The following is a 12516-nucleotide window of genomic DNA, read 5'->3' as shown; positions in this document are numbered from 1 at the left end:
CTGCAGCCTTGGCTCCTGCCATCAGCCACACTGGGACAAACATGCTCTGGAGCTCTCCAGGTGACCCTGCCTGGGCCGGGGCTTGCACTCTGCAGGGGCCACAGAATCAGTCTACCAGGTGGGAAGAGACCTCCAAGCTCATTCAGCCCAACCTAGCACCCAGCCCTAGTCAATCAACCAGACCATGGCACTAAGTGCCCCAGCCAGGCTTGGCTTCAACACCTCCAGGCATGGGCACTCCACCACCTCCCTGGGCAGCCCATTCCAATGCCAATCACTCTCTCTTCCAGGAACTTCCTCCTCACATCCAGCCTGAACCTGCCCTGGCACAGCTTGAGGCTGTGTCCCCTTGTTCTGTTGCTGGCTGCCTGGCAGCAGAGCCCAACCCCACCTGGCTACAGCTTCCCTTCAGGGAGCTGCAGAGAGCAATGAGGTCTGCCCTGAGCCTCCTCTTCTGCAGGCTGCACACCCCCAGCTCCCTCAGCCTCTCCTCACAGGGCTGTGCTCCAGGCCCCTCCCCAGCCTTGCTGCCCTGCTCTGGACACCTTCCAGCACCTCAACAGCTCTCTTGAATGGAGGAGCCCAGAACTGGACATACACTCAGGGTCCTTCCCATTGCCCAACCTCCCGTGGCTCTGTGCCTGCAGTGCTCAGGGTGCCCTCCCCAGCCTTGCTGCCCTCTTGCAGCCTCTCTGAGGGCTGTCTTTGGGTTCCCCAGCAGGGAGCTGAGCTATTTCCCAACTCCTCTGACCTTACCTCAGCCAATTCCAGCAGTTCTTACTGCATGCTTGACTGCCCCTGCACGCTCTGCATTTGCCACTCCTGCTCCCCAGGAGTGCTGCTGCAGTGGAGCAGGAGACAGGCAGTGAGTGAGCTTTGGTGCTGCAGAGTCCCCCCCAATCACAGAGCTGAAGTGCTGCAGGGCTTCTTGGAGAGGAGAAGGCTGCAGGGAGACTTTAAAGCTGTATTTCAGTACCTGCAGGCAGGCTGAGGAGGAACTGCTCAGAAGGGGCTGTGGGCAATCACAGGGGCAATGGTTTGGAACTGGAGCAGGGCAGAGTTAGGTTGGACATCAGGAGATGTTCTGCAGTGAGGGTGGGGAGACACTGGCACAGGCTGCCAAGGGAGGTGGTTGAGGTCCCATCCCTGGAGACCTCAAAGATCATCCTGGATGTGTCTCTGTACAGCCTGCTCCAGCTGGAGGTGTCCCTGTGACTGCAGGGGGTTGAGCAAGATGCCCTTGGAGGGTCCCTTCCAGCCTGGTGCATGCTGTGATTCTTCCAAGGAGCTGCCCCTAGCAGCTCTGGGACCAGGCCTTGCCTTTCTTGGCTTTCATGGTGAGGAGGCAGAGGAGGGTTGGAGCTGTGCTGCTTGCTCTGGGCAGAGGCTGGCTCTTAACTTCAGGGCAGACCTCAGGTCCCCTTGGGCACAGCCTGAGCTTCCTGTGGCTGAGCAGCTCTTAGGCAGTGCCAGCTGTGTGCTTGCTCTGCAGCAAGGAGAATGTGAGGGCTTGAAGATGTGGAGCTGAGGGTTGGCAGGCATGGTGGAGATGCCCTCAGCAGGTGGCACTTCCTAGGGAGGCTGTGCTGGGAGATCTGAGGCCAAGGGCAGGTCTTTGGGCAGCAGATGGAGCAGGCAGGGATGGAGTTGGCACACTGCTTGCTGTGCTGGTTGCTGTTGGTGAGCCCATGGGGGTAGAAGGGGTGGGGAGACACTGGCACAGGCTGTCCAGGGAGGCTGGGGATGCCTCCTCCCTGGAGGTGTTCAAGGCCAGGCTGGATGAGGCCTTGAGCAAGCTGGACTGGTGGAGGTGTCCCTGCCCTTGGCAGGGGTTGGAGCTGGATGGTCTCTAGGTCACTTCCAAGCCAGGAGTGCTCCTTGCAGGGAGGACACCTCCCACTGCAGGACCCTGGGTCCGTAGCAGATGCTGGATGCTGCTTTCTGGAAGGCTCTTTCTGCCCTCTCCTGTTGCTCTGGGACATCACAGGAGCTGCCTGCAGGCTCCCTGGAGTGGTGGAGGTTGAGTGTCCTCTGAGTGTGGTCAAGCTGGAAAAGCAGCTGGGGCCCAGAGCCTCCTTGCTCTGAGGCAGGAAAAGGAGCTGAATGTGGGCAGGATGGCACAGACCACCCCACAGTGCTGCCTCTGGGGCTGGGGAGAGCAAAGGTAGGTTAGGAAGATTGACTGGAATGAGGGAAGTGGTGATCCTGGTGGGCTTCCAGGTGTGGCTGTGGTAGAGAGGGGATCTGACCCAGTGCCTAGCAGAGCAGAGGGCATGGACTGGCTAAGGGGGCAGCTGTGCCCTGTGAGCATGTGTGTGGGGGATGGGTTGGTGAGCTGCTGAGGAAAGGCAGCAGAGCTGCCCAGGCAGGAGCCATGGTGGCTGGGTGGAGGCATGGGCTGATGGAGCTGATCCGCTGCAGGTCCTGCTGGAGATGCCCTGGGGCTGGTGGAGGCTTCAGAGAGTTTCCCAGGCTGGGCTGTCTGCTGGGCACGGTGCTGCCTGCAGGAGACCCAGCCCAGGTGTCTGGGCACAGGCTGCTCAGCGCTGAGCTCCCTGGGGAGGGGATGTCTGGAGCCGGGCGGGAGATGCCTGCCCCTCCCTGCTGGCTGGGGCTTGGCCATCTGTGGGACTGGGGGTTTGGAAGGGAGTGCAGCTCCTGCCCTTGCAGCCCTGCTTTCCCTTCCTGTGCCAGTCACAAGTGTTTGGCAGCTTCAGGCCGTGGCTCTTGGGGCTGGAACCGTCTGTGCCCAGCTCCTGCTGGTTGTCCCCTGGCTGGGTGCAGGTCTGTCAGGGGCCTCCTGCTGCTCTTCAGAGCTTGGCCATGTCCTAAGAGCTTTGCTGTGCTCCCCATCACACACTCCAGCACCACCATGGGCACCAAACCATTGCCCGAGTGCCATGGCCACACAGTGCTGGAACACCTCCAGGCATGGGGACTGCACCACCTCTCTGGGCAGCCTCTGACAGTCCCTGACCGCTCTTGCACCAAAGACATTTTCCTCTCCAACCTAACCCTCCCCTGGCACCATTCCAGGCCAGTTGCTCTCCTGCTACCACCTGAGCCTCGGGAGCAGAGCCCAACCCCCCCTCACTGCAGCCTCCAAGAAGAGAGGACTTGCCCAGGGTTGAAGTGCTTGGGGGCCAGTTTGGTTTGGCCTCCTGCAGCAGCAGAGCTGTGCCAGGAGAGTGCTCTGGCAGCTTCTGGAGTGGTGGCTGCTGTACTTCGGTGGCATCCTCTGCTCAGCTCTGTGGGGCAAGTGGACCTCTTGCTGCAGGCTGGAGCAGGGCTGGGGTGGGCACCAGGGGGATTGTTCTAAGGGCCTGTCCTAGGCTGGTCCTGCCCTGGTGCTGTGGAGGAGGAGTGGCAGCCCTGCTGCCGGATGCCATGGGCATGAAGCGGCTCTCACGCCTCGTTAAAGGGGGCGGTGCCAGCTCCAGCAGCAGGCAGCAGCTACAGGTTTGGGCAATTGGGCATGGAGCTGTGAAAGGACATGAGTCAGAGAGGCTTCAGAGAGGCCTGGGGGGAAGCCAAGGCTGCTGATCTCGGGTGCTGTGAGGGAAGCCCTGGCAGGTGCTGCCTGCTGCCTCCCACTGCCCTCTGCGCTGCGCTGGCCACTGCCGCGGGCACCCTGGGGGGCTGCAGCCAGGAGTCTCTCGCTGCCCCTCGGCTCTCTGCTGCTGCTGCCTTTGCCTCTGCAGCGCTGCAGGTCAGACACAGGTTTCCATCTCGGTGTTTCTGTTCATGTCCAAATTCCCTGGTCTCCAAATCATGGAACCATGGAATGGTTCTGGTGGGCAGAGAGGAGACCTCCAGGGCCAACCCAGACCAACCTTCAAGCCAAGCCCTGCCCAGAGGGGAAGCTCCACAGTGACTCAGAGTGCATTGGTTTGGCAGGGACCCTTCAAGGGCATCTTGTCCACCCTGCCTGCAGGCAGCAGGGACACCCCCAGCTGGAGCAGGGACACCTCCAGGCTGATCTCCCAAGCAGCTGTGGAGCTGAGAGTGTTTCCTAGAGCTGGAAGAAGAATCTTCCTCAGGTTAGCTCTGCCAGAGAGGAAACAGATGTAACTTCTTTCATTCCTGGTGGCAAAACTCCCTTTGGGTTTTGTTCTGCCATTGTAGGCACAAATCTTTCCTGTTTTCATGGAAGCACAGAGTGGCTTAGGCTGGAGAAGCCCTTTCAGATCCTCCAGCCCAACCCTTCTCTAACTCCGCTCAGGCTGGGGCTGAGGTATGGCCTTCAGCACCACAGCTCTGGGGCTTAGAGACACCTCCAGGGATGGGCATTCAGCCACCTCCCTGGGCAGCCTGTGCCAGGCTGGGAGAACCCTTCCAGTCAATGAGTGTTTTCTCATCTCCAACCTAACCCTCCCCTGGTGCAACCTGAGGCCATTTCCTTTCCTGCCCCCTGACCCTTGAGAGCAGAGACCCTGCTGGGGGTTTAAGTTGTGGCTTTTCTCTGGCTTTGGGTTTTTTCTGGTGAGGTTATTGCAGGGGTTGAGGTTTGGTTTGGGTTCTCTTGGGGTTTGCTTGCTGCTGTGTGGGGTTTGTTGGTGTTTGCTTTGTTTTTTGCTTGGTGGTTTTTTTTTTTTTTGGGTTTTTCATTCCCAAACACTGCAGAGGTTTTGCCCAACAGCTTCTTTTTGACTTTTTCCAGCCAGCTCTGCCCAGGCTGCCACCAGGGCACACAGCTTCACCTCGCAGCGTGGGCTGGCAGGAAGCTTTGGCAGGACTGGGAACCTCCAGGCCTGGGTTTCCCACGTGTGGCAGGCAGAGCCAGTTGTGCATTTCCGTGCCTCAGAAGGTTGGGCTGGGGGCTGGCACTCAGCAATGTGCACTTCCCTGGCATTCCCATCAGTTGGTGCTGGGCTGAGCCTGCCAGGAGGATGCTCTCCCCTTGGGGTTGGGCTGCATTTCCCACTTGGCCTTCCTTGGCGTGGGCTGGCACCCACTATGAGCTCAGTCACCCAGGCTGGGCTGGGTAGGTTGGGCTGCAGAGGAAGCTCCCTGGGCTACAGCAGGATGGTGCTGAGCTGGGCTGGCTGTGGCCCATCACCCAGACAGGCCTTATTTGGGGCATCCGCTGCCAGGGGCAGGTGGTGGCTGCCAGCCCACGGCTGCAGGAGGTGCCCAAGGTTTGATCTCTTTCCTGCCTGGGCTCCTGCTGATGCAAAACCTGTGGTGAGCGTGGGAGGGGAAGAAGCAGAGGTAAGAGCAGCAGGATGAGGCACCCCCAGGTGAGCCTGGCTTGCTCCTGAGCACAGCACCCTGAGCGTCTGCAGGCAGCTCCTGCCTGCCCCACACCCAGGGCCATCCCTGGAAACCACCCAGCTGGCAGCTCTGCCTCTCCAAGGGCTTGGGGCTGTGCTGGTGGCAGCCAGGAGGCTTTGGGGCTGGGTGGGACTTGCATCAGGCCAGCTCACCACAGGTGGAGCATATTGAGCCCTGTCTTGGGCATGTCCATGTGGCCTTTGGGGACTTAAAGGGGGCTGCAGAAGAGCTGGGGAGGAGCTTCATTGGGGGATGTAGTGACAGGACAGGGGCTGCCAGCTCATGAAGTGTGGCCACCAGCACTCCCAAGGAGCTCCATGGCAGAGACAAAGGGTGATGGGCACAAGTGACTGCTGGGCAGGCTCCAGGAGGAAATGTTCCCATGAGCACAGCTGGACGCTGGAATCCTCTCCCAGGGGAAGCAGTGCAGTCTCCCACACTGGGCACTTGCCTGGCAGGCTCCTCCAGCACCTAGAGAGGTTGGACCAGCTGGCCCTTGGACTCCCTTCCAGCCTGGCACGCTGGGATGGCTGCAGCCTGCTCCCTGATGCTGGGTGGTTCCCCTCTTGATCCTCCAAGGGGGTCTGTGCAGGCAGAGCAGGAGGAGGCTGGGTTGAGGCCCCATGCCCATAGCCAAGCCCTCGGATTTAGGGCTGATGGATCCTGGACCTTGTCTCTTCCTCTGCTTCTTAACCTGCCGTGGCAGCCTGGAAGGTTCCTGCTGGGGTGGGCTCACTGGAGAGCTGCTGTGGCCTTTGTCCTTCACCAGGTGGGGACAGCTCCTGCCTCAGCTCCCTGCGCAGTGCTGGAGACTCCCCAGGGCAGAGCCTGGGCAGCACAGGGGGCATGGGGCTGCGGGTGAGACACTGCCCCGGGGCTGAGCTCCGAGCTTACAGAGCTCCTGCAGCCACGGCCGGGCTGGGCTGGGCAGGGGGTCCCGGGGCAGGAGGTCTGGGCCAGGCTGTGCTGGGCAGGGGGTCCCGGGACAGGCTGGGATGTGCTGGGCAGGGGGTCCCGGGACAGGCTGGGATGTGCTGGGCAGGAGGTCTGGGACACTCTGGGATCCCTTTGCCTTCTGAATCTTGGGCAGAACATTGAAAGTGTTTGGCCAGGGTCGGGGCAACCAACACCTGGAGAGGAGGTCCTGTCAGCCAGGTGCCTCTGCCATGGGCTCTCTGCTCAGCCCAGAACACAGAACTGCCCTGGCACAGAGCATGGAAGCCAGAGGCTTGGCACAGCTCTGCTGGGAAGGAGCTGCAGGCTTGGCCCAGAGCTTCACAGAAACAGCAATCAGGGACTGGGGCTGCTGGGGGAGGTCTCCATGCTCTGGGTGCTGCTCCTGTCCCTGCTGGGACAGCCACGGGGAGCAGGGTGCTCGGACTGCAGCTGCCCCAGGCCTGTCCAGGCCACACAAAGGCTTTGCTCCGTGGTGCAGTGTTGGGTGCCCATCAGGCACAGGCCTGGCTGAGGCTGAGAGGGCTGCCCAGAGCTCACAGGGTGGCTGTGCCCACCTTAGGTGCTGCTGAGCCTTGCTCTGTGGAGGCTGCACAAGCAGACATTCTCCTCCTGCTGCCGCCGCCTTGGCACCTGCCAGCTGCTGGTGCTGTGCTGTGACAGCAGGGCTGCTGTCCAAGATAAACTGAGCCAGGAGCTGTGGCCACGCAGAGCTTCACCTCAGGCCTCTTTCCTCTCGCTGGCAGCACTCAAGCTGCCCTTTAATTAGAGCAGCCCTTCCTGGTGGGCTGGGAGCAGAGCTGGGGAGAAGGCGCAGGGCAGAAGGAGCTTGGCTGGTTGCTGAGCCTGCTTGAGGGCTCACAGCAGAGCTGCAAAGCTGCTGGCTGAGGTCCTGCAGTGCTGAAGTGGAGGCTTCTGCTAGCTCTGAGCATAGGCAGGGGCTGCTCCTGCCCGGAGGGGCAAGGAAGGCCACCAGTGGTGCAGAAGTCACCACAGGCTTGAGTTGGAAGAGACCTTCAAGACCAACCCCACCCCACCATGGCCACTAACCCTGAAGTGTCCTGGGCAGGTGGTTCTGGAGCAGGGTTGATGTCTCCTGCAGCTGGCTGCGGGTGCAGCAGCTCACAGCCTTCCTGCTGCTTGGTGCTCTCTGCACAGCTGAGCTGCAGAGCTGCTTGCCTTTGGGAGAAGCTGAGCTGCCAGCAAGAGTAAGAAAGGCATGAAAAAGTCAACAGAGAGAAGCAGAGGAGAATGGCTTTGGGTGGGGAGAAGGGTCCAGAGGTGGTGATCAAATATAGACTGAGGGCTTAGCTGCCTGGCAGGTGGGACAGCTGGGGCAGGTCTCTAATCCTGCAGAGAGCTCCCTGTTCCAGACGAGCTGTGCTGGGAAGGGCTTGGCAGGGCTGAGGCTTGGGCAGGCTGTGTTTTGGGGTCAGGTGCTGGGAGGTGAGGTGCAGAGGGTGTTGGAGAAGCACCAACAGCTCTTAATATAGCTGAGAATGCGGAACTGGCCGCAGGAACAGGTCGGGCAGCCGGGCAGGAATCCTGCTTGGCAGGCTGGGGACGCAGAGCAGCTCCTGCAGCTACCTCCTGCTTGCTCCTGGCAATTCTGGGGTGGGGATGTTGCTGCTGCCTTCACTGGGCCTTGGCTTGTGTGTGAGCACGGCCCAGACAGTGGCTCAGGTTGTCAAGGACCTCAGAGCTCAGCTGCTCCAACCTCCTGCCGTGCCCAGGGACACCTCTCGGCTAGACTCAGCTGCTCAAGGCCTCAGCCAGCCTGGCCTGCAACACCCCCAGGCAGGAGGCAGCCACAGCCTCCCTGGGCAGCCTGGGCCAGACTCTCACCACCCTCACACTCCACAACTTCTTGCTCAGCTCCACTCTAACCCTGCTCTGCCTCAGCTCCAAACCATTCCCCCTTGGCGTGGCTCAGCCCCCCTCAGCACAAGTCCCTCTGCAGCCTTCCTGCAGGATCCCTTCAGGCACTGGGAGCAGCAGCTGCTGTCCCCATGGTGTGGCAGGAGGAGTTTGTGCTCCAGAGCCCTGCTGGGCTCCTGCTCTGCTGCCATCTCCTCCTCCTAACCCCAACCTTCCTGAACAAAACCCTTCTGGCTTCAAGCTGCTGAAGACCAAGCTGGAGATGCTCTTGGAATGGGCTGGGGCACATTGAAGGGCTGGAGCAGGTCCAGAGAAGGGCACCAAAGGAGGGGAAGGGTCTGGAGAGCAGGGCTGGGGAGGAGCAGCTGAGGGAGCTGGGGGGGGTTGATGTGGAGAAGAGGAGGCTGAGGGCAGAGCTCATTGCTCTCTGCAGCTCCCTGAGAGGAGGCTGCAGTGAGGGGGGAAGGAGGGGTTGGGCTCTGCTCCCTAGGCTCAGGTGGTAGCAGGATGGGACATGGCCTGGGATGGTGCCAGGGAAGGGTTAGATTGGAGAGGAGGAAAAATGTCTTTGGTGCAAGAGTGGTCAGGGACTGGCAGAGGCTGCCCAGGGAAGTGGTGGAGTGCCTGGAGGTGTTCCATGTGGCCCTGGTGGTGCTGAGTTGGTGCTGGACTGGCTGATCTCGGAGACCTTTTCCAACCCAAACCGCTCCATGATGCTTTTGAAGTGAGGTGGCTTTGTCCCAGGAGGAGCAGCCAGGTTGGCTCCCTGCTGCAGGGAGGTGGTGAGGTCTTTGCTGTCATCTCCTGCCCAGAGTCCTGAAGCCCTCAGTGGCACGGAGACATTGCAGCTGCTTAAGGCCAGAGCTAACCCAGAGAGGAGACTGCAGCAGGACAGGCTCTGCCAGCTGAGAGGCAGTGCCCTGGGGCACCTGTGCAGCTCTGCTGTCCCCCATGGCTCTGTCCCTAGAGGCCACCCCTCCTCCCCTCAGCCAGCTGAGGAGGCTGTGTGTGGCTGCGCAGCCGTGGCACCGGGGCCAGAGGAGCTGAGTGCCCTGCTGGGGAAGTTACTCTGCTTGCAGGATGCTGCCTGCTGAGCCTTGTGGTCCAGCCCTGTGGAGCTCACCAGGAGCGTGTGTGGAGGCTGTTGGCACAATCACATCTGCTTGGGCTGGAAGAAACCTGCGAGGTCATTGAGTCCAACCCCCAGCATGACCCCCTGCCCAGGTGCCATGGCCGCAAACTCTTGAGCACCTCCTGGGGCTGTGGGCATGGCTGCTGGCAGGGGCATGGAGGGTGCGGTGCTGAGAGCTGGCTGTGGGCAGTCAGCATGGGCAAAGCACTCGCAGAGAGGATGTCTGCAGGGAGCTGAGCTGAGGCTGCTCAGAACCCCAGGCACACCGAGGTGGCACAGGCTCAGGCTGGGCACTCAGCTGCCAGGTACCCTCAGCTTCCCTTGAGCAAGGTTGTGGAGTCCACAGCAGCCGTTCCAGACCTAATGGCTGTGCTTCTGTGTGACCTGCTCTGGCAGGGGCTTGGTCCCTTCCACCCCACCCATGCTGTGTGACTCCCTGGAGGAGCCCTGGAGCTTCCCCCCCAGGCTGTGGCAGTGCTGCCTTGGGAAGCTGGAGGTGGCAGAGGGGGAGAGAGGTGGTTAGGAGCTGGCAGAGCACTCAGTTGGCTTCCTCTGGGGAGGGTGGAGAACAGCTGCTGTGAAAACGATTCTCCTGGCTGCAGTCTGGGGTGTTTGGGGTCGGGATTATGGGATGGCTTGGTCTGGAGAAGCATTCTGAGGTCATCAGGTCCAACCCTTTTGTGACTGTACTGAGGCTGGGGCACATCTATGTTGTGGAGGGCAGAGAAGGAGCTTGTGCTCAGCAGCTGCTGTGGGCCAGGGCTCTGCTGCTGCTCTGGCTGCAGCCACTGAGGGCTGCTGCAGAAGCTGTGTGAGAGCTGTGAGCAGCAGTGTGCCAAGCCATGAAGCCAACCCAACCCCTTCAGCCTGTGGAGACTCTGCAGCCGCAGAAAGGCTCCAGGAGGTGGCACCAGGTGGCACCAGCTGCCCGCAGAGCGGCCCAGGTGGGCAGCTCTGCTGGGGCAGCTCTGCTGGGGCCTCTGGTCCCTGAGACTTTGATGAGTGATCGTTTAAAGCAGTAGGGAGAAGAAAGGAACAGACAAAACACCACCACCAGCAACCCCCCACCACACACAACCAACCACTCAAAGGAAAGCCCACCCCAATCCAGGGAGAAAAAGCCCAACCAGAACCAAAAGCCCCAGCCCCAAATAAACAACCAAACAAAAAAAAATCCAACCCAGACTCAGCCCAGCAAAAGGAAAAATCCCAACCAAACCCAACCCCAAATCTATCGAACAAACCAAGCAGGCTAAAAACCCCAAACACAACCCCACAAAGGATAAAAGCTGAGCAGAAGAGCTTGCAGCTGGAGGAGCTTCAGCCTGCCACCAGCACAGGCTGCTCAGAGCCTCACCCAGCCTGGCCTTGAGCACCTCCAGGCAGGGGCAGCCACAGGCTGTGCCACGGTCTCACCACCCTCACTGTCAGCAATTTCTTCTTTCCACTCTGTCTCCCCTCTCCCAGCTCAAAGCCATTCTTCCTCGTCCTGGCACAGCCAGCCCTTGTCAAAAGCCCCTGCCCAGCTCTCCTGGAGCCACTTCAAGTACTGGAAAGTGGCTGAAGCTCCTTGTCCCCTGTGGTGGCTCAAGGAAGTTGATCAAAAGGTTGTCTTCTGCTGAGCACTGTGCCTGAGCTGCCAGCAGAAGGAAGGTCCTGCTGCAGTGGCAGCAGCAGTGCCCAGCTCTCAGCAGTGCCCAGCTCTCAGCAGTGCCCAGCTCTGCAGCCTCGCAGGAGTCAGCTCTGACAAGTTCTGCTGCTCTCCTCCACAGGTTTTCATCTCTGTCAACTGCCTCAGCACAGACTTCTCCTCCCAGAAGGGTGTCAAAGGCCTGCCCCTCAACCTGCAGATCGACACCTACAGCTACAACAACAGGAGCAACAAACCTGTCCACAGAGCCTACTGCCAGATCAAGGTCTTCTGTGACAAGGTAGGCATGGCTCAGAGTGCTGCTGGCCCTTGGCACAGGCGAGGCTGGGTCCTTGGCACAGGCAAGGCTGGGGCAGTGTTGCTGGCCCTTGGCACAGGCAAGGCTGGGCAGTGTTGCTGGCCCTTGGCACAGGTGAGGCTGGGGCAGTGCTGCTGGCCCTTGGCACAGGCAAGGCTGGGCAGTGCTGCTGGCCCTTGGCACAGGCAAGGCTGGGCAGTGCTGCTGGCCCTTGGCACAGGCGAGGCTGGGGCAGTGTTGCTGGCCCTTGGCACAGGCAAGGCTGGGCAGTGCTGCTGGCCCTTGGCACAGGCGAGGCTGGGGCAGTGCTGCTGGCCCTCTGGGAGAGTCTGTCCCCACCTTAGCACTTTGTTTGCTTCTTTTTCTCCCCAGACCTGCCCCTTGCTGCTTTGGCTCCCTGCAGCCTGTGCTCAGCCCTTCAGCTCACCCACAGCCTGCCCCAGGTGTCCTGCTGTGGCAGGGATGTTTGACTCGGTGATCTCCAGAGGTCCTTCCAGCCCCTACTCTAGTGACAAGTTGCCCAGTCGCTTCCTGGTGCTGTGCTGGGGCTGCTGCCAGGCTGGTGGCTCTGCAGTCAGCAAAGGGGTGGGTGGGCAGGCAGTGCATGGCTCAGAGGAGAGCTCTGAGGCTGTCCCTAGCCTCCAGCAGCATCTCATGTGGCAGTGCTACTGCAGCTTGCAGTTGCCCTTGGGACTGGGACCTCTGCTCTGCTCTGGAGTGGTGCCAGGGGAGGGTTAGGCTGGAGAGGAGGAAAAATGTCTTTGGTGCAAGAGTGGTCAGGGACTGGCACAAGTTGCTCAGGGAGGTGGTGGAGTCCCCATGCCTGGAGGTGTTCCAGCCCCCTGTGGCCATGGTGAGGTTGGGTTGGTGGCTGGGCTGGATGCCCTCAGAGGCCTTTTCCCACCCAATCCATTCCCTGAGCCCTCCTCTGTGCTGAGCCTGCCTCTTGCTCCCTCTGGGCACGCAGCAGTGTGGGGCTGGTGCCTGATGGCTCTGCAGCAATGCAGAAGCTTTGGAGCTTGCTGCCTTCCAGCCATGGGAGCTGGGGCCAAGTTCTGTTTGTCACTGCATCACATCCAGCTGTACCCAAAGGGCTGTCTGAGGTGCTGGGCAGGTGCTGTGTGAGCAGCCCTTACAGCTGCAGGTCCTGACCTGCAGACCCCAGGCTGGGCAGCCCCTCCTGGCTCCTGCAGCAGCTGGCATTTTGGCAGGGACCCCCCATTTCCTGCCCTGCTATGACTCCTGGGGAGCAGTTGGCTGATCCTGCCTGTCTGCAGGCCCTTCCTCACAGTGGTGTCCACTCCTGCAGCCCTTCGTGCAGGAGTGCTG

General features: G+C 60.8%; 1 protein-coding gene across 1 annotated transcript in view; it reads left to right on the top strand.

The window, feature by feature from the left end:
- The window catches only part of GRHL1 (grainyhead like transcription factor 1), a 38410-nt gene that overhangs the window by 13806 nt on the left and 12088 nt on the right, over positions 1-12516 (top strand). Inside the window, exon 9 of the mRNA XM_064146329.1 lies at positions 11011-11169. Coding sequence (XP_064002399.1) covers positions 11011-11169 — 159 coding nt within the window. The remainder of the gene's footprint in view (positions 1-11010; positions 11170-12516) is intronic.

This window comes from Pogoniulus pusillus, chromosome 7 (assembly GCF_015220805.1).
Source record: "Pogoniulus pusillus isolate bPogPus1 chromosome 7, bPogPus1.pri, whole genome shotgun sequence".
NCBI lineage: Eukaryota > Metazoa > Chordata > Aves > Piciformes > Lybiidae > Pogoniulus > Pogoniulus pusillus.
The sequence above is the reverse complement of the archived record's forward strand: the minus strand, read 5'-3'. Positions and strand labels throughout refer to the sequence as shown.